The 18,426-nt window shown below is 34.3% G+C and overlaps 1 protein-coding gene across 8 annotated transcripts in view; it reads left to right on the plus strand.

The window, feature by feature from the left end:
- Nucleotides 1–2,855: 2,855 nt before the first annotated feature.
- LOC110036692 (3-isopropylmalate dehydratase large subunit, chloroplastic-like) overlaps nt 2,856–18,426 on the plus strand; it is a 39,875-nt gene continuing 24,304 nt past the window's right edge. For 6 of the 8 annotated variants that reach the window (XM_020741191.1, XM_020741196.1, XM_020741194.1 and 3 more), the window contains exons 1-2: nt 2,985–3,110; nt 3,293–3,348. In XM_020741191.1, the coding sequence (XP_020596850.1) occupies nt 3,307–3,348 (42 nt within the window). In that variant the 5' untranslated portion in view covers nt 2,985–3,110; nt 3,293–3,306. The other 2 variants (XM_020741193.1, XM_020741192.1) reach the window with 2 other exon arrangements.

The following is an 18,426-nucleotide window of genomic DNA, read 5'->3' on the forward strand; positions in this document are numbered from 1 at the left end:
CAAGTTAACACCCAGGGTCAATCCTAAAGCCAAGTAATCCTATAGGGACTCTTCTTGAATTCTCTTATAATGATCTTACCTACTAAATGCTAGAGGTTAAGATCAATATGTGGAATTTCAAGTTGAGTAAAAAGAAGAGTTTTGAATTTCTAATGGTGGGGGTACCTTTTCTAATTTTCTAAGACTAGTCAATAGGAAAGTCCTATGGCTAGACCTTGGCTACTAAAGAAGCTTTCTAGACCTCAACCAAAAGTGAGGTCAACACCCATCTAAAGTGTATAAGGTCTTAAGTTTTCATCCATGTTAGTTATCATTGAGTTCAAAGTTTGAAGCTATCATAGGGTGCGACTATAAAAATTAGAGATGGTCAATTTTAAATGTTTGAGAGGTTCAGTATTTAAGCAGTGTTTGTTTGATCCCTAAGTTTGTCAGCTATGATGTCAAATTAAAGTTTTTTTAAGGTTTTTAGTTTGAATTCTCTTGGACTGTCGATTAGTGTAAGAGAATCACAATTTTTTCTAAGGTTTGATCTCGGTTTTCACTCCTAAGTTTTCTTGTTCCTTTTTTCTAATTTTTTAAATATGTGTGGCCTAAGACTTCATACTTAGAAAGATTAAACATAAAATTTTCCAAGTTTGATGTTTCACACTTAAAAGTTGCTCATATCGTATTGAAAATATTTGTCTTTTTCAGGAAAAAAAAAAAGATTTTCTTAAAATGTAAGTTTGTTATGCAAAAAGACAATAGGATTTTACTTTCTATAATACATTTAGACTTAAAATGGCCCAAGATCCTTTTATTTCTAAGCCAAAGTTGGGAGTCATATGTTTTTTGGGAGAAAAAATAATCATTCATTAAACTCATTTTGTTAGGAAATATATAAGACTTGCCTAGGCTAAGTATTTAGAAGAGTTTGATTATATATTTTAATTGTTATGTGATCTAAAGTTTAAAAGAACTTTGAGTTTTGAAAGTGATATTATGTTAGTTGAAGCTTTGGAAAGATTTGTTTTTTGAAAAGTATTTTAAAATATTTAATCATTTTAAAAAAAGTTTTCTTTAGTAAAAGATTTCCTTTTATTTTAGTTTAGTAAAAGACTTCTAAATTAAAAATTAGTAAGTATTAATTTTGAAAAAAGGTTTTTATACTTGAATCAAGATTCTTAACGAGCTTTGAAAAAGCAAGCCCTTAATAGTTCTGTTATTCAACACATCCTTTATTCTTTTCTACATTTAAAATTATTAAACTTAAAGCTCTTTTAATTGAAGTAAAAAGAGAATAATTTTGTGTGAGTGATTATATTTTTAAAATTACAATTTTTAGAGCAATTTTATATGCTGTAGAAAAGTTTTTTATTGTGAAGTTATTTATACTTAGAAAATATTTTCATTTTTGGGCACTTTTAATTTACTTAAACATATAAAATAGATTTCTCTTTTAAAAATTTTTAGTTTGCCAAACTCTCTATAGCTTAGCTCTTTAGGAAATTCAATCTTCCTTCATGTTCATTCTTTTAACCACACATTTTTAATATTAAAGTTATCTCTCCTATTGCTGATTAAATCCAAACTTGCAAAATATAAAGTTAAACATTTGATAAGCACCCACTCATGCAAACATCATCAAAGGCATGCAAACCATGCACTCATGCAAACACACATTTATCATACATCCACATTTCATTACTCTTCTCACCGTAATGATAAGTGGGCCTCCACTGAGGACTCTCCTAAGAAAGCCAACCAAAGACAATATAAATGATCGAAGACAGTCTAGCCGACCGAAGATCCTCCAGTCAACGGAAAACGTGATAGCCGACCAATTGATTGTCAATTGATCGAATGACAACATGAGAAGGTCATTAAACACTTTTCCTTTTTGCATTTATAAATATGGAACGACGTCGGCGTCAGTTATGGATCCCAAAGTTAGTTACAAACATGAAGAAGTGCATCAATTATTTATAGTGTTCCTATTAAAATATGGGCAAATATGTAATTTGTGACACCCACTATGATCTATAAATAAGAGGGTCTTTTCTTCAAGAAGGAATTACTAAATCTATTCTAAAAAAAAAATTGTGTTACTATATATTCCATTTCTCTTCTTCTTTCTCTGTTCCTCCTCTGTCCAACGTTCTATTCTTTGGGTGTGATCCACATGACATTTTTGAGTTCAACACACACACACACACATGCACAAGATTTCTCTCATAAATACATTAGAGGATACAAATCCTCTCGCCAAGTATATGCACCAATCCAATCTCAATCATAACATATATCAATATAAAATGTATGTTTTTGGCATTGTCAAAAAGAATATTTACAATTTTTTTTCTCGTTTACACCTATAATATAAAATAGGGGCCCCTATAAAATAACTCAATGCAACATTATTTGTTCATTTATGTAGTTTACCTTTTTTTTTGAAGTGCTTAGGCTCTTTAGGTGCATAGAAAAATCTTACCTTTAACATCAAATTAGATAGCATTGAAGTCCAAATCCATTATTCAATCATACATAGTGCAATAATTAAAAAAAAAAAAATAAAGAATTATTTTATGAACTAAAAAATTATTAAATCCTTGCCTCCAAGACAAGGGCAAAATTTATCTAATATAATGATGATGTTTGCCTAATGCCTCCGAATGGGCCATTAAAAACTATAATCTTCATAATTTATTCCAGTAGCAAACATATTTGTAAACCTTCTTTTAATAACAAAGCATGAAAGCATCACCAAGTAAAAAACAGATATTAAACTAATTAGAGCACATTAACAACAAATCAAACCTCCAAGCTTACTTAAATAATAAAGTAATTTCCTCTTCCAATCAAATTGCAAAAAGAGCTTGAGCACCTGACAAACGGCCTGATTTGATATATGTTCGCAAATCCAGACAAAAATTCCGCCGCGGATTTTGAATCCGGTTCTGCATCGCCCTTCTAGGGCCGTGCCGTCTGTGACGTGACGGGTAAGCTGTTCCTCAAATACCCTTTGCAGTGCTCTAAGGATCATCCTTTTCAATCGCTCGTCTCGTTCTGGGGATGAAAAAGCTTCTTTCTATCTTTATCTGAAAAAAAGGGCTTTTCAGAGACGATTAATGGTGGGTTTTTCCCTATAGGCTTCCGTATACGCGGTATTCATAAAAGAGGTTTTTGATCTTGCCTCCAATTAGTCGATCTGGGCACTGTTTTCTTTCTCCTTTTTTTCTTTATTTTATTCAGAATGTGATTTGTAAGTTTGGATCTCCTGCTCTTCTCCATCCGATGCTTTGCATTGATGCAGGGAGCAATCATGGAATGAAATTTTCTGTGGATTGGGCGCAATCCAGCGGCCATACGGTCAGTTGGTTTACTTCCCCTTTCTGAATTTATCTTCTTCCCCATTTCTCTTTCTTCTGAACTTACACTCCACACCACGCCCCCCGCCAACCACCCCGCCCCCCCACCCCCCCACCCTCCAACACGACGATAGGTATTGTTAACATGGAGCTTGTTGAGAATGCCAAGGTTGGTTATATTAAATTCTTTCATTTTTTTTTTCACAAGGGTTCGTTTGGTTGCTTGTCACAGATAGTTTTTTTTTCCGGTTTTTGCTTTTTAAATGATAATTTTGTTTATTGTCATCTTTGTCCGTGAAATAAAATCATTGTTAACGAGAAATTTTAAAGATTTTCTTGGACTTTAAACGTGTATTGACTGTTAATTATGTCTATTTTTGTGGAATTTTAGAGCTGTTTTTAGAGTTAAAATTATATATGTCTAGTCAAGGGATGAAATGCAATAAATTCACCATTTTAAAACACTATTTTTAGTTTCACGCAATTAAAGCTAAAGATAGAAGATTCATTTCGCAACTAATATAAGTATATTATTTATTAGGTCATATGATTAGAGCAATCTTTAGGCTGATCTTTGCATTTTTCAAAGTGCACAAGGAATATACTTTATTTATTTATTCTGTTTATCTTTGATTAAGAGTTCTATTTCTGAACATAACTTTTTTCTATGATGCTTATCACCCCTTTGTGGCTATGAAAAGATTAATTTGCTGAGGTGCTAATTGAAGCTTGTCATGTCTGCACAGAGGATGTTGGTCACACAGTCTTTTTTATTATACTTTTAACATTGTTTGGCCATCTATTATGGGGTTACTATAAAATTTTTAGGAGAGTTTAGAAATAGAGTATGTTAATGGTGGGACTTGGTGGAGTGCGAGATACAAAGTGTTATCAAGGAAAACAAATGGCATTAAAAATTTGAAAAAAAAAAAATTTACTATTGACGATTATTGCAATAATTACTATTGACGATTATTGCAATTATAAGAAATCCAAAAATCCTTCAAAGAGAGTAGGTAGCAAAGCAAGAAAGTACAATTTTGATGATTTTTATAAGTCTTGGCGCTAAGGAAGAAGAAAAGGAGTTGTAGAAATACCTAAGGTAAGTGATAAGAAATTTATGAATTTTGATCACTTTAGTTGCATGAATAGTGTAGATAATATGATCTTGGATAAGGTTTATGATAATGGTGATGCCCATCATGACGATCTATTGTTTATGGCGTTATACCTGAGAAGTAGGGCAAATTGTTTTTATCAATTCTTATTGTAAAATTGGACTTTCGTCCATCACAATCACCTAGTTGAAAAAAGTTCAGAATAAATATTTAAGTTCAAATTTCTTCTTGTCTTGATTTCAAAACTCTGGTATAGTGTGTCGACTTATAGAGCATGAGGAATGATTTTGGTAGTGTATCACTAGCTTTAAATGATAATGATGGAACTATCTAGATCTGAATCATCTTTAAGCTCGTCATTTTCCTAAATGAATTATTTTCTATTTTAGTTAATCATTAGCGCCCCCTTATTTTAGTTTATAAGTTTGTTTTGGGTTGATTTGATATCCTTTGGCAACATGTGTTAAAATGGATAATATAATATGTTTTTCAATATTCATTCTTGGCACCTTGGAACATATTTTTCATTGAAGATAAAATGCTTGATTTAGTCCATAGTAAGACTTAAAGCTATGCGTTAAAATGTATATTGATGTTGTAAACTTATGACTATGAAGCACTTACTAGTATTAACAAATATTTGTGAAGTGATTCATGATGTATATGATTATTCATGATGTATATGATTCTTCAAAATATTAATAGCTGCTTGACTGTCCCAAACCATCTATATAAGCTTATTGGAGATACATCCCAGTTCCCTTAATAATTTCTGAATCCAGGTCTATTTATGGATTCCCAAGACAAGTTCTCTATACTCTAATTCGGTACTGCTTCTAAAAATAATTCTTACTTCTCTATGACACCATATTTCTCCATACATAGTAGTAGGAACCTAATGTGGACCTTCTGTTAGTGAGTTCTCCAACCCAGTTAGTATCAGTGTAAACTCCCACCTCTCTGTTCTTGGTTTTTTAAAAATTTAATTCATAACCATGAGTTTTTTTAGAAATCACAGAATTTTGTACACCATATCCAAATGTTTTTCATTTGGGCAGTTTAACTGTTGGCTCACAATACTGACAGAATATGCAATATTTGGCATTGAATGTGATAGATAGATGAGTTTTTTTACCAATTTTTGATATCTTCCCTTATCCATAAAGATACTTTCTTCCCACATCTTTGACTTTTGGTTGGGATCCATTGGAGCATCAGTAGGCTTACATCTAATCATCTTTGTCTCCTTTAGTAAACCTAAAATATATTTCCTCTGTGAAATAACGACACCTTGCTTGGATCTTGCTACCTCCATGCTTATAAAATATCTCACGGTTTCTAGGTCATAGATTTCAAACTCTGTGGCAATTACTTCTTTGATCTTGAGAAGTTCTCTTTAATCATCAATGATGAGAATCATTTCTTTCATATATATTATCGTTGCATCAATCTTATCTCAATGAATATGTTTTACAAACTGAGGATGATTAACTCGATTTTGAGAATCTCATCGTTTTAGCAAACCTTTCAGCCAGACTCTTAGTGATTGCTTAAGTTTATAGAGGGCCCTTCTGAGCTTGCATGCTAGTTGTTTGTTGGAATCTTTCTCAAGCCCTGTTGGTATCTACATATTCACTTCTTCCATATCCCCATTCATGAATGCATTTTTCATCTCAAGTTGATGCAATTCCCATTCATTATTAACTGTTACTGAAAGGAGAAATTTGATAAAGTTAGGTTTGACAATTGGTGCAATGGTCTTCTGATAATTGATTTCATGAGCTTGAGTGAAATATTTTGCAGCAAGTTTAGTTTTGAATCTCTCAATGTCCATTAGCTTTATCTTTGATGTCGAGCATCCATTTGCACCCAACAGATTTCTTATCTTGAGAGAGTTTAGTAAGAATTCATGTACCATTACATTTTAGTGCTCTATTCTTTATTTAACTGCTTTCCTCCATTCTAGATTTTAAGAGCTTCATAATTAGATTTAAGAATCTGCATACTATCAATGTTAGAAACAAAAATTTTGTATGATGATGATAACTTCTCATAAATTACATACTCCTGAATTTTATATCAAATATATCTTTTTTTGTCATCAACCTCAGGAGAGGAAGGGGCAACTCTTGAGTACTAGACTCCTTACTCGGGTTTTGATTGGAGCAATTTGGTCCTTGCAAGTTGTCTTCCACCTACTCAAAATTTTTCTTCCTCGTGTTCACATGAGGGGCATTGTTATGGATTTTAGATTGGGTTGGTTGGGCATCCTCAGTTTAGATATGAGAGCTAGCTGGAGTAAATAGTGAAATTGTAGTATTTTCTGGTAACAGGAGATTAGAACTTACACCCCTTTTTGTTGATATCATGCTCAAGATAAATAGAGTCATTTTTGTGTAATTTAGGGAATGGAAATGAACAAAGGATATACACTCAAAGATTTTAAGAGGTATAACATAAGAGGAAGCTCTTATGTGAGGATATGCAACATTCAAAACATGAAGAGGTTAAGTGTCGACCAACTTTTTCAAAATTGGAAAATAATTTTTAAATTTAATTTGAATGTAGGATGTATATAGTTTTGGTTTTGAAAGTAGCGTGCTTTAATTTTTGAAAAATGAGACCAAATAGATCTCATTCGTTCAATAGTTTGCATAATCGTGCCCGATACTACAAATACTACACATTTTTGAAAGATGAGTGTATATCCCGGCGATAGACCCAATCTTACAAACTAAGAGATTTGTGACATCCATTTGACCTGCAAACTTTTTATGAGTGACCAACAAGTTCCCCTACCTAATATAAATATTAGGTAGGGTTTATTTTACCGGGTTTCAAGTTTCCTATAAAGACAAAACTCTATAGTTAGTTACATCCCAAATGACGGGAGTCACTTGAGAAAACTCTCGATAATGATAAGAGGTATTAGCCTTCAAGAATTCAAAATTTAGGATTTCACGATAGGATGCATAATATTAAGTGGGAAAGAACCAAATAGGAAGTTATTTTCAAAAGTCCGAAGGAAGAAAAATGGTAGATGACTTTACAAATCCTAAGGAGAATCCTCATTAATTTCCCAAACTATTCTACTGTGTGACTGCACTTTGGAGGTGATGTTATTTAATTGTTTATTCCTGTCAGTTTTATTATTTGAGACTTACACTTGCATAATACCCGATTATCCAAATAACCTACAGAGATAGGAGAGTTTACGTTGTACCGGACGACAATCTCGGAACCTAAGGCGGTTAGGACTTACGCCGCGTAATATAGTTGCATAGAAACCTAAAGAAGGTGTGAGGATTTACGTCGCGCTGGGCGAGCTACCTCGAAGTCCTATGAGTTGCTATTTAGACTAGGAAAGTTTAGCTGGTGTAGATTTGCTTTATTGTCTCGAAGATATCCTGCATGTCCTCTTCGTGCTGCCCACGGCGTATGCTCTAAGCTTTTCGTCGAAGTAGCAGTCCTAAAGTCTAAGATTCAAAAGATTTTACCAATTATGTTTCAAAGTTTTTGTTTATTGTCGTTTAAGCATTATGGGGGGTTAAAGTTGATTAGAGCGACACCGATTATGATCCCACGGTTCCCTCGTTTCGCTACCCCTATTTTATTTTGAATTTACTAAGTCTAAATGGTTTTTTAAACTCATTTAAATTGGAGAAATCTCGTTAGCAACCGTGGGTTACCTCATCCGATGGACTCCCGTAAATTCAAAGAGACATGTTATGTTTTTTTTTTTTTGGTTATTTTGAAAAATGTTGTTTAATTTTTTGAAAAATAGGTTTTGTAATTTTCACTCTTTTTTGCTTTGAAAACGAAATTGCGGCCAGACATGCGTGTTATATATTAAAGCAAGAGTAAATTACAGTGATTGAAAAATGACAATAAATAAATTGTACACGCGTACTTGTCATCTTCTCGCTATTTCTGCTGCGTGATTAGCTCATAAAACACAATATAACTTGCATGAAATTTAACAAAATTACAAAAAAAAAAGAAAGAAAACAAGTATTCTAGCGTAAAAACAAGCAGCAAAATAAGCTATAACAGCAGCTAGGAACTCCAAACAGCGATCCTAAGACTTCTTACAACTCCAGACTGCAACTTGAAACTCCAACTAGTGGTCCTAAGGTTTCCTACAACATCCTACAACAACTGACAACTCCAAACAGCTCTCCTACTGCAATTAACACCTCGCAAACAACCTCTTACAGCAATTAACAGCTCCCAAACGGCTCTTCTAGCACTAAACAACAGCTAACAACTCCCTAAATAGCCATCTAAAGCAGCTTTTAAGCTTCCTACAGCACTTCTGACTCTAAACAACACTTAACAGCTCCCCAAACAGCCATCTACAGCAGCTTTTAAGCTTCCCACAGCTCTTCTAGCACTAAACAGCAGCCTACAGCTCCTCAAACAGCCATCTACAACAGATTTTAAGCTTTCCACAGCACTTCTAGCACTAATCAACAACCTACAACACTTACAAGCTTTCAAACAAACTTGTACAACAATTTCTCAGCTCAAAACAACATTTTTCAGCACATCTACAGTCTTACTACAGCTCTCACAACACTGGATAACAGCTTACAAAACCTCTACAGCCTTCCTACAGCACTTCGCAGCACTTCACAACCCTTATGCAACACATTTCAGCGCATATGGAGCCCTAAACAGCATTCAGGGAGAGCATAAAAGAATATTAGGAAGGTTCGTGTATATATCCCCCAAACCCCTCCAAAATAGTGAATAGAGTGACCGAAAAAGTGAGGAATTTGAGCATAAATCAGCCCCCCAAAACCCCTCCAAAACAGCGAATAAAGCAGTCCCAAATGATATTTATACCTTTCTTATAATAGCAAGTAACCGGCCTATGAAATTGACATTTAAATCAATCCTCGGAATAGCATTTAATTAAGCATAAAAGCAGTAGTTAAATCATCTCCAAATCAACAATAGTACACGACAAAAAGCTGCTTTTAAAACCTTCTAAATCATAACGTATCAAGCTGAAACAGCATAGGGGTTGAACCACAACAGCAAGGCTAAGAAGCCAAAAAAGCTCTTCTACCAAGCATAAATGCGAAATAGACATTGAGGGGAGCATATAATAGAAATTAACAGGTCCACACCTCCCTTTTTTTTAATATGTTTGCAGGTAAAGAACAAGTAGAAGACAATTTTAAACATCTAAGGTCATATACTTATCCAAGTAGTTACCCTCCAGGGAAAGTGCTTTGGAATGCTTAAACCCATGAAAGCATGAGCAGAAATAACACCAAAAGAAAAAAAAGAAAAAAAAGTTCACATATGTATCACACAATCCCTATGTAAGCACATGAATTTTGTGGCATATATGTAAATCTTCCTTCATTTTTTGCATCTGTAAGCTGCAAGCAATATCTATAGCATGTAATAACAAGTCAAAACAGTGCATGCCAAAAATATCAATTGTTCTTAACCATCATCACATGATGCTTTGTATCAAGAAGTACACATGATGCTTTGTATCACTTTGTATCAAGAAGTAAGGCAAACTTCCAAGTGCACTTTTAAAGAAATTGGTTACATTGATTTTTCAGAAATCCACACAGAAGCAAACAGGCGAGGAAATCATCACAACAACTTGCTAGACATTAATGAAAGCATGCAAATGGGTAATTGAGACGAGGAGTTTATGGGAGAATCGAACCTTTCAGTAAGAACAATGGCTAAACAAAAAAAAAAAAAAGGAAGAAGTGCAGGAATTTTGGCTCTCTGTTCACCTCGATCTCGTCACTGCTTCCTTGCTAACGACAACCGCAATTACCTAAGATTCAGTTGGGACGATAATAGTTTCAAGCGGAATCGGGATTGAGAGGGAGAGGCGAGGTCGAGCGAGGGAAGCGGAGTAGGTGCGCGGGATTTTTAGCTAGGGACAAAGGCGAGCGGGATTTGTCGGAGGGGAAAAGGCGAGCAGGTGCGCGGGGTTTGTCTCGAGGGAGAGAGGTTAACAAGGCTCTTCAGCGCAACGAGGAGAAGGCAGAGACTAGCAGGGGGAGCGGAATTTTTCGAGAGTGGGGAAGTGGAGTCGGTTGCACGCGAGCAGGAAGCTGGCGAGGGTGAGCGAGTGAGCGGTCTGTTTGGTCGTGAGGGAGAGAGCTCAGAATCTGGTTGTGGGGAAGGGGAGGCCGAATGAAGAGTCCTCTGTCGCAGAGGCGAATGAGTATAACCAAAGTTTGGAGGGAGCCGTTACGTGAAGCATTGGCGGGGAATTAATTAGTTTATCTGAGCGGAGAAGACTTAATTGGAAGAGCCTAACAGTTAATTATATCCAATTAATGTGGGATTAAATGATATATTTGAAATTCAAAATTATATGAGCTAGGGTGATTGCCCCAACCCGAATTGAACCTGGGTTGAGCTTGGAACCACACCCCCTAGTTAAAAAAATGTGCATCGATTTTCGCGCTATTTGCGCTCGGAATCGTAGAAATATGGGTGTTCTTAGCTAAAATTGACGTTCCGGACGCGCCTACGCGATCCATTTCGTCATCCGGAGTCGTCCAGACAAGTTCGGCGTCGGTCGAGCCAAAAAAAAGCGTCAAATTTAATTTCGAGTTTAAGGTTTTTGACGGATCATTTTGAAAATTGTCTTCAGTTTAAATGTCGGTGCAATGAGTGAATTGTGTTGTTCGTGTTGCCGAGTCATGGAGGGTTCACCTATGGCTGTCTGATCCTGTAGAAATTCATTTTTGGGCTCTCTACATGTTAGTCCTTGGACATTGCAACTAAGAGTCGAGTGCTTGAGACTACTCATGCGAGGTCTTCACAAAAATGTATCAAGAAATGGTTTGAAGTTTTATGGGAGGTGGGTTCCATTACTAGTCCACTAGGATGATCAATAAGGAACTCCTTAAGTTAGATCTTGGGTTCTAGGAGTAGGAGACCAAGACTTCACTGAAAATGAGGTCAACATTAAGTACTCGACTAAACATTCAATTGATAAGATATGTTGTAGTATGAACTGTTTCTCCCTAAAAATATTTGAAAACTTGGTATGACATCATAATTGAGTGGGATACCTTAAGGAGATGCATGTTCTTTCACTCAGCTATCTCATTTTGTCATGGGTATCAATACATGAGCTCACATGAATGATTCTATTTTTTTAAAAGATAGGACCCAAGATCGTAGTTAAAATATTCCTTTGCATTATCAGTTGAGGATTTGAATTTTGCATTTAAATTGAGTTTGAATCATGTTATGAATGTTTTGAAAAATTTGAATCGTTTCATATTTCTCTTTCATTATGAACACCCAAATGATTATAATGTGATTGTCAATATATGAGAAACAATCTAACCCCACTTAGGAATTTCACCTTTCAAAATCCCCAAATATCGCTGTGGATAATGACAAAATTGTGTGAGGGTTTGTACCGACTCAAATGATAATGATTTCTAGTGTGTTTGATAAACTGACAAATCTTACATTATAAAATTTATGTTTTTTATTGATAAACAAACGATGATATAACTTAGCAACATAATTGAAATTATGATGATTTAGGCGATAATGCCATAATAAAACTTAATTTTCGACATACTTGGACTTAACATGCTCAAAATTTGGGGTAAATATGAATGTAAGATCATTTGTATTTTTAGAAAGTGACTTTTTTGTGCAGGTGAAAGCCTTGATGCATTTCAACATTGTCAATCACCTTCCCCGACTCGATCACCTAAAATTCATAAGAGTTTGCAAGAAATTTAGTTATACATTTCATATAATGAGTAGACTTTTTGATTGAAATCAAATTGTAGTCCAACTGTGGAATATATAAAACAGAGAAATAAGTAATATCCTGAGAGCTTGACATCTCCTTTCTTAGCAATGTTTGAGTGTGATCCTTCTGCAAGTTTTACCGATCTAGATATAGAAGTCTGTTAATAGTTGATTAGAGCATTGATGTTTTCGATTATATGTTTAGAAGCTTCTGAATCTATGATTCATGCTCGAAATCTCTCATTACCGGCAAGATGTCATAAGGATACATTACCTCGGTGTGTCATAAGGTTGGTGTTTTGTTCTAAATTACCTCCAAGGAATTGTCTTAGCACTTCAAGCTGCTCTTGGTGAATGGTTCAGCTTACCCTTGGATGGTGTTGAAACATTAGCTTTTTTTCTCTTGATCTTTCCTTCCTTATCCAGGTTTTTAGTTTGTAGGCTTTTTTTGAAGTTTCCAACATCTATCTTTAATATGCCCAATCTTCTTGCAACAATCACATGTGGGACAATTCTATTTGTGCGTTGAGTTATGAGAGGAATTATGTGTGTAGAGGACCAATTTTTCAGTAATTGGCGAGCCCCTATTTTCAGTTAGTATCAACTTCTTTCTGTTCTATTCGTTCCTAACTTTAGCAAAGGCTTATAGGGTAGATGGAATGGGCTTTGTTCCCATGATCCTCTCTCTTATCTCATCTAATTTCTGAGTTAATCATACTAGGAAATTGATAATTCACTTCTTCTCGATAATTGATTCAAACTTCACTGCATCATGTGGATATTTCCAAACATGTGTCTCAAATATGTCCAATTGTAATCAATATTTTGTCAAGGTGTTGATGTAACTTAGCTCTCCTTCACGAAGGTCATGAAGCTTGGTTTTGATCTCAAACAACTCTACAGTATTTTTAGTGCTAAAATATGTTTTTCTTGCAACCTCCCAAGTTTCTTTTATAGTTTTCTTTAGTATAAAATTTTCTTTCACTTCAGTGGTCATTGAGTTGACTGCCAAGACATAACTATATGATCCCGATTCTTCTATGTGAGGTGGTTGGGGTCACTGATCTCAAGAAATGTGCCTTGTCTAGTGATGTTTTTTTTCTTTACCACAAAATGTACATAAACACTGATTGAGACCTTTGAAGGTAGTTATGACCATTGAGTTTATGATCTATAATATTGTTAGAGAGTTCAAAAGTTGTCTGAATAGAATCCCTGGTGTCAGATTCAAAATTAACACTCGGAATAGAACTTGAAGTCTTCATCACATATTTAATCATCGCCTTTGTGAATGAGATAATTCTATTTAGGGATGCATCCATTGAAAAAACTTAAAAATTAGATTAATAAAAAAAAATATTTACATGATAGATTGCTAGAATTTGTAGAAAAAAGTTGTGTATATGGCATGTAATTTTACTGGGTATGTCAACAATTATCATTCAATATTGTTCGAAGATAAAATGATAACTCTATGTGATAGGTTCAATTATTTTTTATATATTATGCAACTAAATGAATATATATTCCCCCCCAAACTTAAATTTTTAAGAGATTAAGCATGAAAAAGTGAAATTACAGTGTGAAAGAAAAGAGTTAATATATAAAGAAAAGACTTACCTATTGAAGGTTCTGATTTTTAAACTTAACTCGGAAATATTGCAGATGCTACTATGAAATACTAAAAAACTTGAAACATTAAATAACATATAATATATATATATATATATATATATGAATATTTTGCATTATAATTGTATGATTAAAATGAAAAAGTTTTCAAGTTTTAGTGTGATAAGAGGATGTCATAGATGTTTAATGGTAAATTTTATAATTATTGTTAGGTTGAAATTGTTGTATGTATCTGAATACTAGGTTAAAAAAAAAGTCATTGATATCTAAGCCGATATGGTAGAAGTGAGAATGTTATGTTGCCTAACAAAATTAATACTGATAATAATGGAATAATTACATCAGAGAAAGGTTGCTGTGAAATCCATTTAAAATAAAGGGATTGAAAATGACCTTAGATATGGACTTGTACACAAAGGGTAGATTCATTCTTTAGATTAGCAGGTATAATTATTGTTCGATGATTAGAATGGAGAATGACCATATCTAAGGTTGTATAATTGTAACTTTAAAATGATTTGCAAAGAATGTCTTGCATCTCGTACAATGCTCGACAAGAATAAATGAAAAATTAGGATTCACTATACCCAATTATTTTGGATAAGGTTTTTGATGATAATGCATGTATGTTATTGCATTTTTAACATGGTACTGTAATATTAATAAGCATTTATAATTTTGGTCATATCTATTAAATACACAGTGCGTCAACACATTTTCAAATGTATGTAGTCAATCTATTCTAATATTTTAAAATTTTTTACAGTTTTTGTACTTTCTTTTGTAACAATTTGTGTGGACTCTTATCTTTAGAACATTGCTCAACAATCTATTCATCTATGTGGAAAATAACATGAAGTGTTTCTAATTGAAGATATATCGGTACTTTTCATGTACACTACGCACTAAAACTTATCTCTCCCATCTGATTAAGTTTTTCTGTAGCTCAATTTGCTTGAAGGTATGCTGACAAGAAAGTCATTGCATTGTTTGACAGATTTTAAACAATTTGCATCCATCATCACCATAGATATAGAATAATTTTGGTCTAGAAATTATTTTTAATAAATAATTTAAATCAAACGAAGTTATAAACTAGGGATTTTTCTCTTAGAAATTATATCCTAGATCAATAATCATGAAGAAAACACATAATAATTTAATAATGATTCAAATCTATTTGGAGAAGTGCGTAGATGTAGTTTTGTTAAGAGTTTAGGATATATACTAATGCAACATAGGAAGAGATACACAATTGAAGTGCATAGAGCATACATTCTGTAGGTTACCAATAATTAGTTTTAGCTGAAATCAGTTACTTTGAATGTAAAAACCACAGGCATATATCCTTCATTCCAAAGAAAAATTTAATAGTTGCAAAAATATAACACAACGTGTGAAAAAAAAACAAGTAAATATATATATTGAGAGTTTCACTTTATGAAATGAAATCCAGAATGTATCACACTTGATAACTTTACAATGACACACAACAACTTAATAAATTAAAAGCAAAAACATAAATTGAAATCACTTGAAAAAGAAAAATTAGTTCCACGTTAGTATATGGAGGCTTGTCAACAGAAATAACAGTAACACCTAGGAAGCACACAATGAATACACATCTAGCCAGCAAATACACAATAATTGAAGCAAACTGGAATTTTACAGCAATGCTCAAGATTCAAGAATTTTACCACAATGCTCAACGTTCAATAATTTATATATTCCTCAGAGGTTTTAATTACACAATAATTGAAGCAACTGGAATTTTGTAGCATTACTCAAGATTCAAGAATTTTACCATAATGCTCAGCATTCAATAATTTTTATATTCCTCAAAGCTTTAAAATAATAAAAAATCAGTCACTTCGAATGTAAAAACCACAGGCATATATCTTTCATTCCAAATAATAATTTAATAGTTGCAAAAATATAACACAATGGATAAAAAAACATGAAATATATATAGCTTTAAATAAGCAAAAATCAGTCACTTTGAATGTAAAAACCACAGTCATGTATCTTTCATTCCAAATAATAATTTAATAGTTGCAAAAATATAACACAATGGATAAAAAAACATGAAATATATATAGCTTTAAATAAGCAAAAATCAGTCACTTTGAATGTAAAAACCACAGTCATGTATCTTTCATTCCAAATAATAATTTAATAGTTGCAAAAATATAACACAATGGATAAAAAAACATGAAATATATATAGCTTTAAATAAGCAAAAATCAGTCACTTTGAATGTAAAAACCACAGTCATGTATCTTTCATTCCAAATAATAATTTAATAGTTGCAAAAATATAACACAATGGTATGGTACAAAGATATCCCAACAAAAAGATACAAAATACTCAAAAAAAGAAAACATGCAAAAACAAATGTCTATGGACGAGGCAGTTTAGACCTGCCTCTTTCTCTGGTTTTTGGAGCGGATCCAAATAGCAAACTCTGAAGTGTTGTTCCATTGCCAGGAGTGACCAAGATATCATCCATTAAGTTTCCAAGCTAAACAGTGTCCCCAGCCTTCTTTCTTCGCCGAGAAGTGTAAACTTTCTATCCTTCTTCTGAAGACTGTTCAGTTTGATCTGTAGAAGGAAAGACAGTTGCAACGATGAGTTTCCGAGTTTGTGTAGGACAGTCTTCCAATACTTGGGAAACATCTGCCCTCTCAACAAGTAGTTTTACCAACTGATTAATAACTGTAAGATGGTTGGTGTTTGAGTCTAAATCTTCCTCATTAGTATTAGGAGACACTTTTTCTGTCATCTGAATGTGAATGTTCGCTTCATCCCTATCTTCAATCACCTCATAAAGAGGAGCTTGAGCACCCTCCACGGTAGGTAGAGCCTGAGAGGATAGTATGCCCACTCCAGTAGAAGAAGGGGCAGTGACGGCGTCTTGCCTTCCAGGGGCAATTGTCTGACTCTCCTCCAACAAACAACCCTTATCAACATTTTCCAAAATAACATCAGTGGACAAACCATTTTACGCCGTATCCGTCATGGGCATAGCAGTAGGTATCATATGCAGTGAGGAAGAGGGTATAACCTCCGCAGAAATGTGCTGAGAAACAGGTGATGGGGCTACAGCCGACCGTAGATGGGGATGCAACCGATAACAAGATGAAGAACTATGACCAAACATTCCACAGTGAGAGCAGTATTGAGGATGAGATCCCATCACAATTTTCTGCCAATAACCCTGATGAGAGGAGCCAATCCAAGTCTCCCCTGGAAAGGGTTGAGTGATGTCGCGCTCTACAAGCACACAAGCTTCAGATGGCTTGGTTGTATCAAGCGTGGGAGTATCGACCTTCAGCGGTTTTCCAAAAGCAGTTGCCAATGTATAAAGGGTTTCATAATTGAAGAGATGCACCTTGAGCCATGGAAAATTTTAACCAACCGGGATAATAGGATATTCCAATTTAGGATCAAAATCCACTGTCCATTTCAGAATTTTCATAAAGCGATTATCAATTTTGAGAACTTTTCGAGCAAAGAGTTGGGTATAATCCGCGTCATTTGAGAGTTGAATGAGAACGTGACGGCCATCTAGCGAACCGACTTTCCAACTCCTTGTGAGCTTAAGAGAATCGAATTGCTTTCTAATAATCTCAAGCTTGGGATTTCCATACGGAAATATATATATATATATTTTTTTTTATTTTTTTTTTTTGGGTAAGGAGCATTATTCGGCTCCTTGCATGTTGATCGAAAAGAAAAACAACATAAAAATTGGAAGGGGTCCCCTATCTAAGAACAAAGCAAAACATACATAACTCACTCATAAGGGTGACCCATCCACTTACATCCTCAGCAATCATCTTTGCACTCTGAGATAAGGGATTTGAAGCTTGTCCCCCTGAGTTAATAGCTGTAGGGAGGGGGAGAAAGTTGTGGACACTTCAGGGTGATCATCATGAACACCTTCTATAGCTAGATAATTAGTAGGTCTATTAGCTTCCCTATACACAAAAGAGAAATGGATTTTACTTTCAGTACTAAGCTTGTTGATTCTATGAATCCATTGGTTAATATGCCAAGAGGAGGACATCTTATAATTTAATAACTCCACCAGCAGGGAGGAGTCCACTTCAACAAGAATCCACTGCCAATTGTTCTTTTTGGCAAAATTTAAAGCCCAGAAAAGTGCAGCAGTTTCAGTTTCCAAAGCATCATCAGGATTATAAGGGGCCTTGTAAAACAGCAAAGTCTTCCCTTTATGATCTCTGAAAATTCCCCCAATGCCTGCTCTCTTGTTTGTGTAGCTTCCATCAGTGTTTATTTTAATGAAAGGATAAGGAGGTCTCTCCCATCTCACCTTGATGATTTTGAATTGGTTGGCACCCATGTAAGTTGTGGTCTGCAGAATCCTGGGGAACTTCCTCCAGTGTATTAGTTTGTTTAGGTAAGCCCAGCAGTTAGTCATCACCCAAGTAGCACTGGCCTCCCTATCCTCATGTTTGGCCATATTTCTAGCCATCCAAATAAACCAAACCACAATGAAGGGAATTGGCTTGAGGTTTATCCCTTTCCAATCTTTA

This window comes from Phalaenopsis equestris, unplaced genomic scaffold (assembly GCF_001263595.1).
Source record: "Phalaenopsis equestris unplaced genomic scaffold, ASM126359v1 Scaffold209746, whole genome shotgun sequence".
NCBI classification, from domain to species: Eukaryota; Viridiplantae; Streptophyta; class Magnoliopsida; order Asparagales; family Orchidaceae; genus Phalaenopsis; species Phalaenopsis equestris.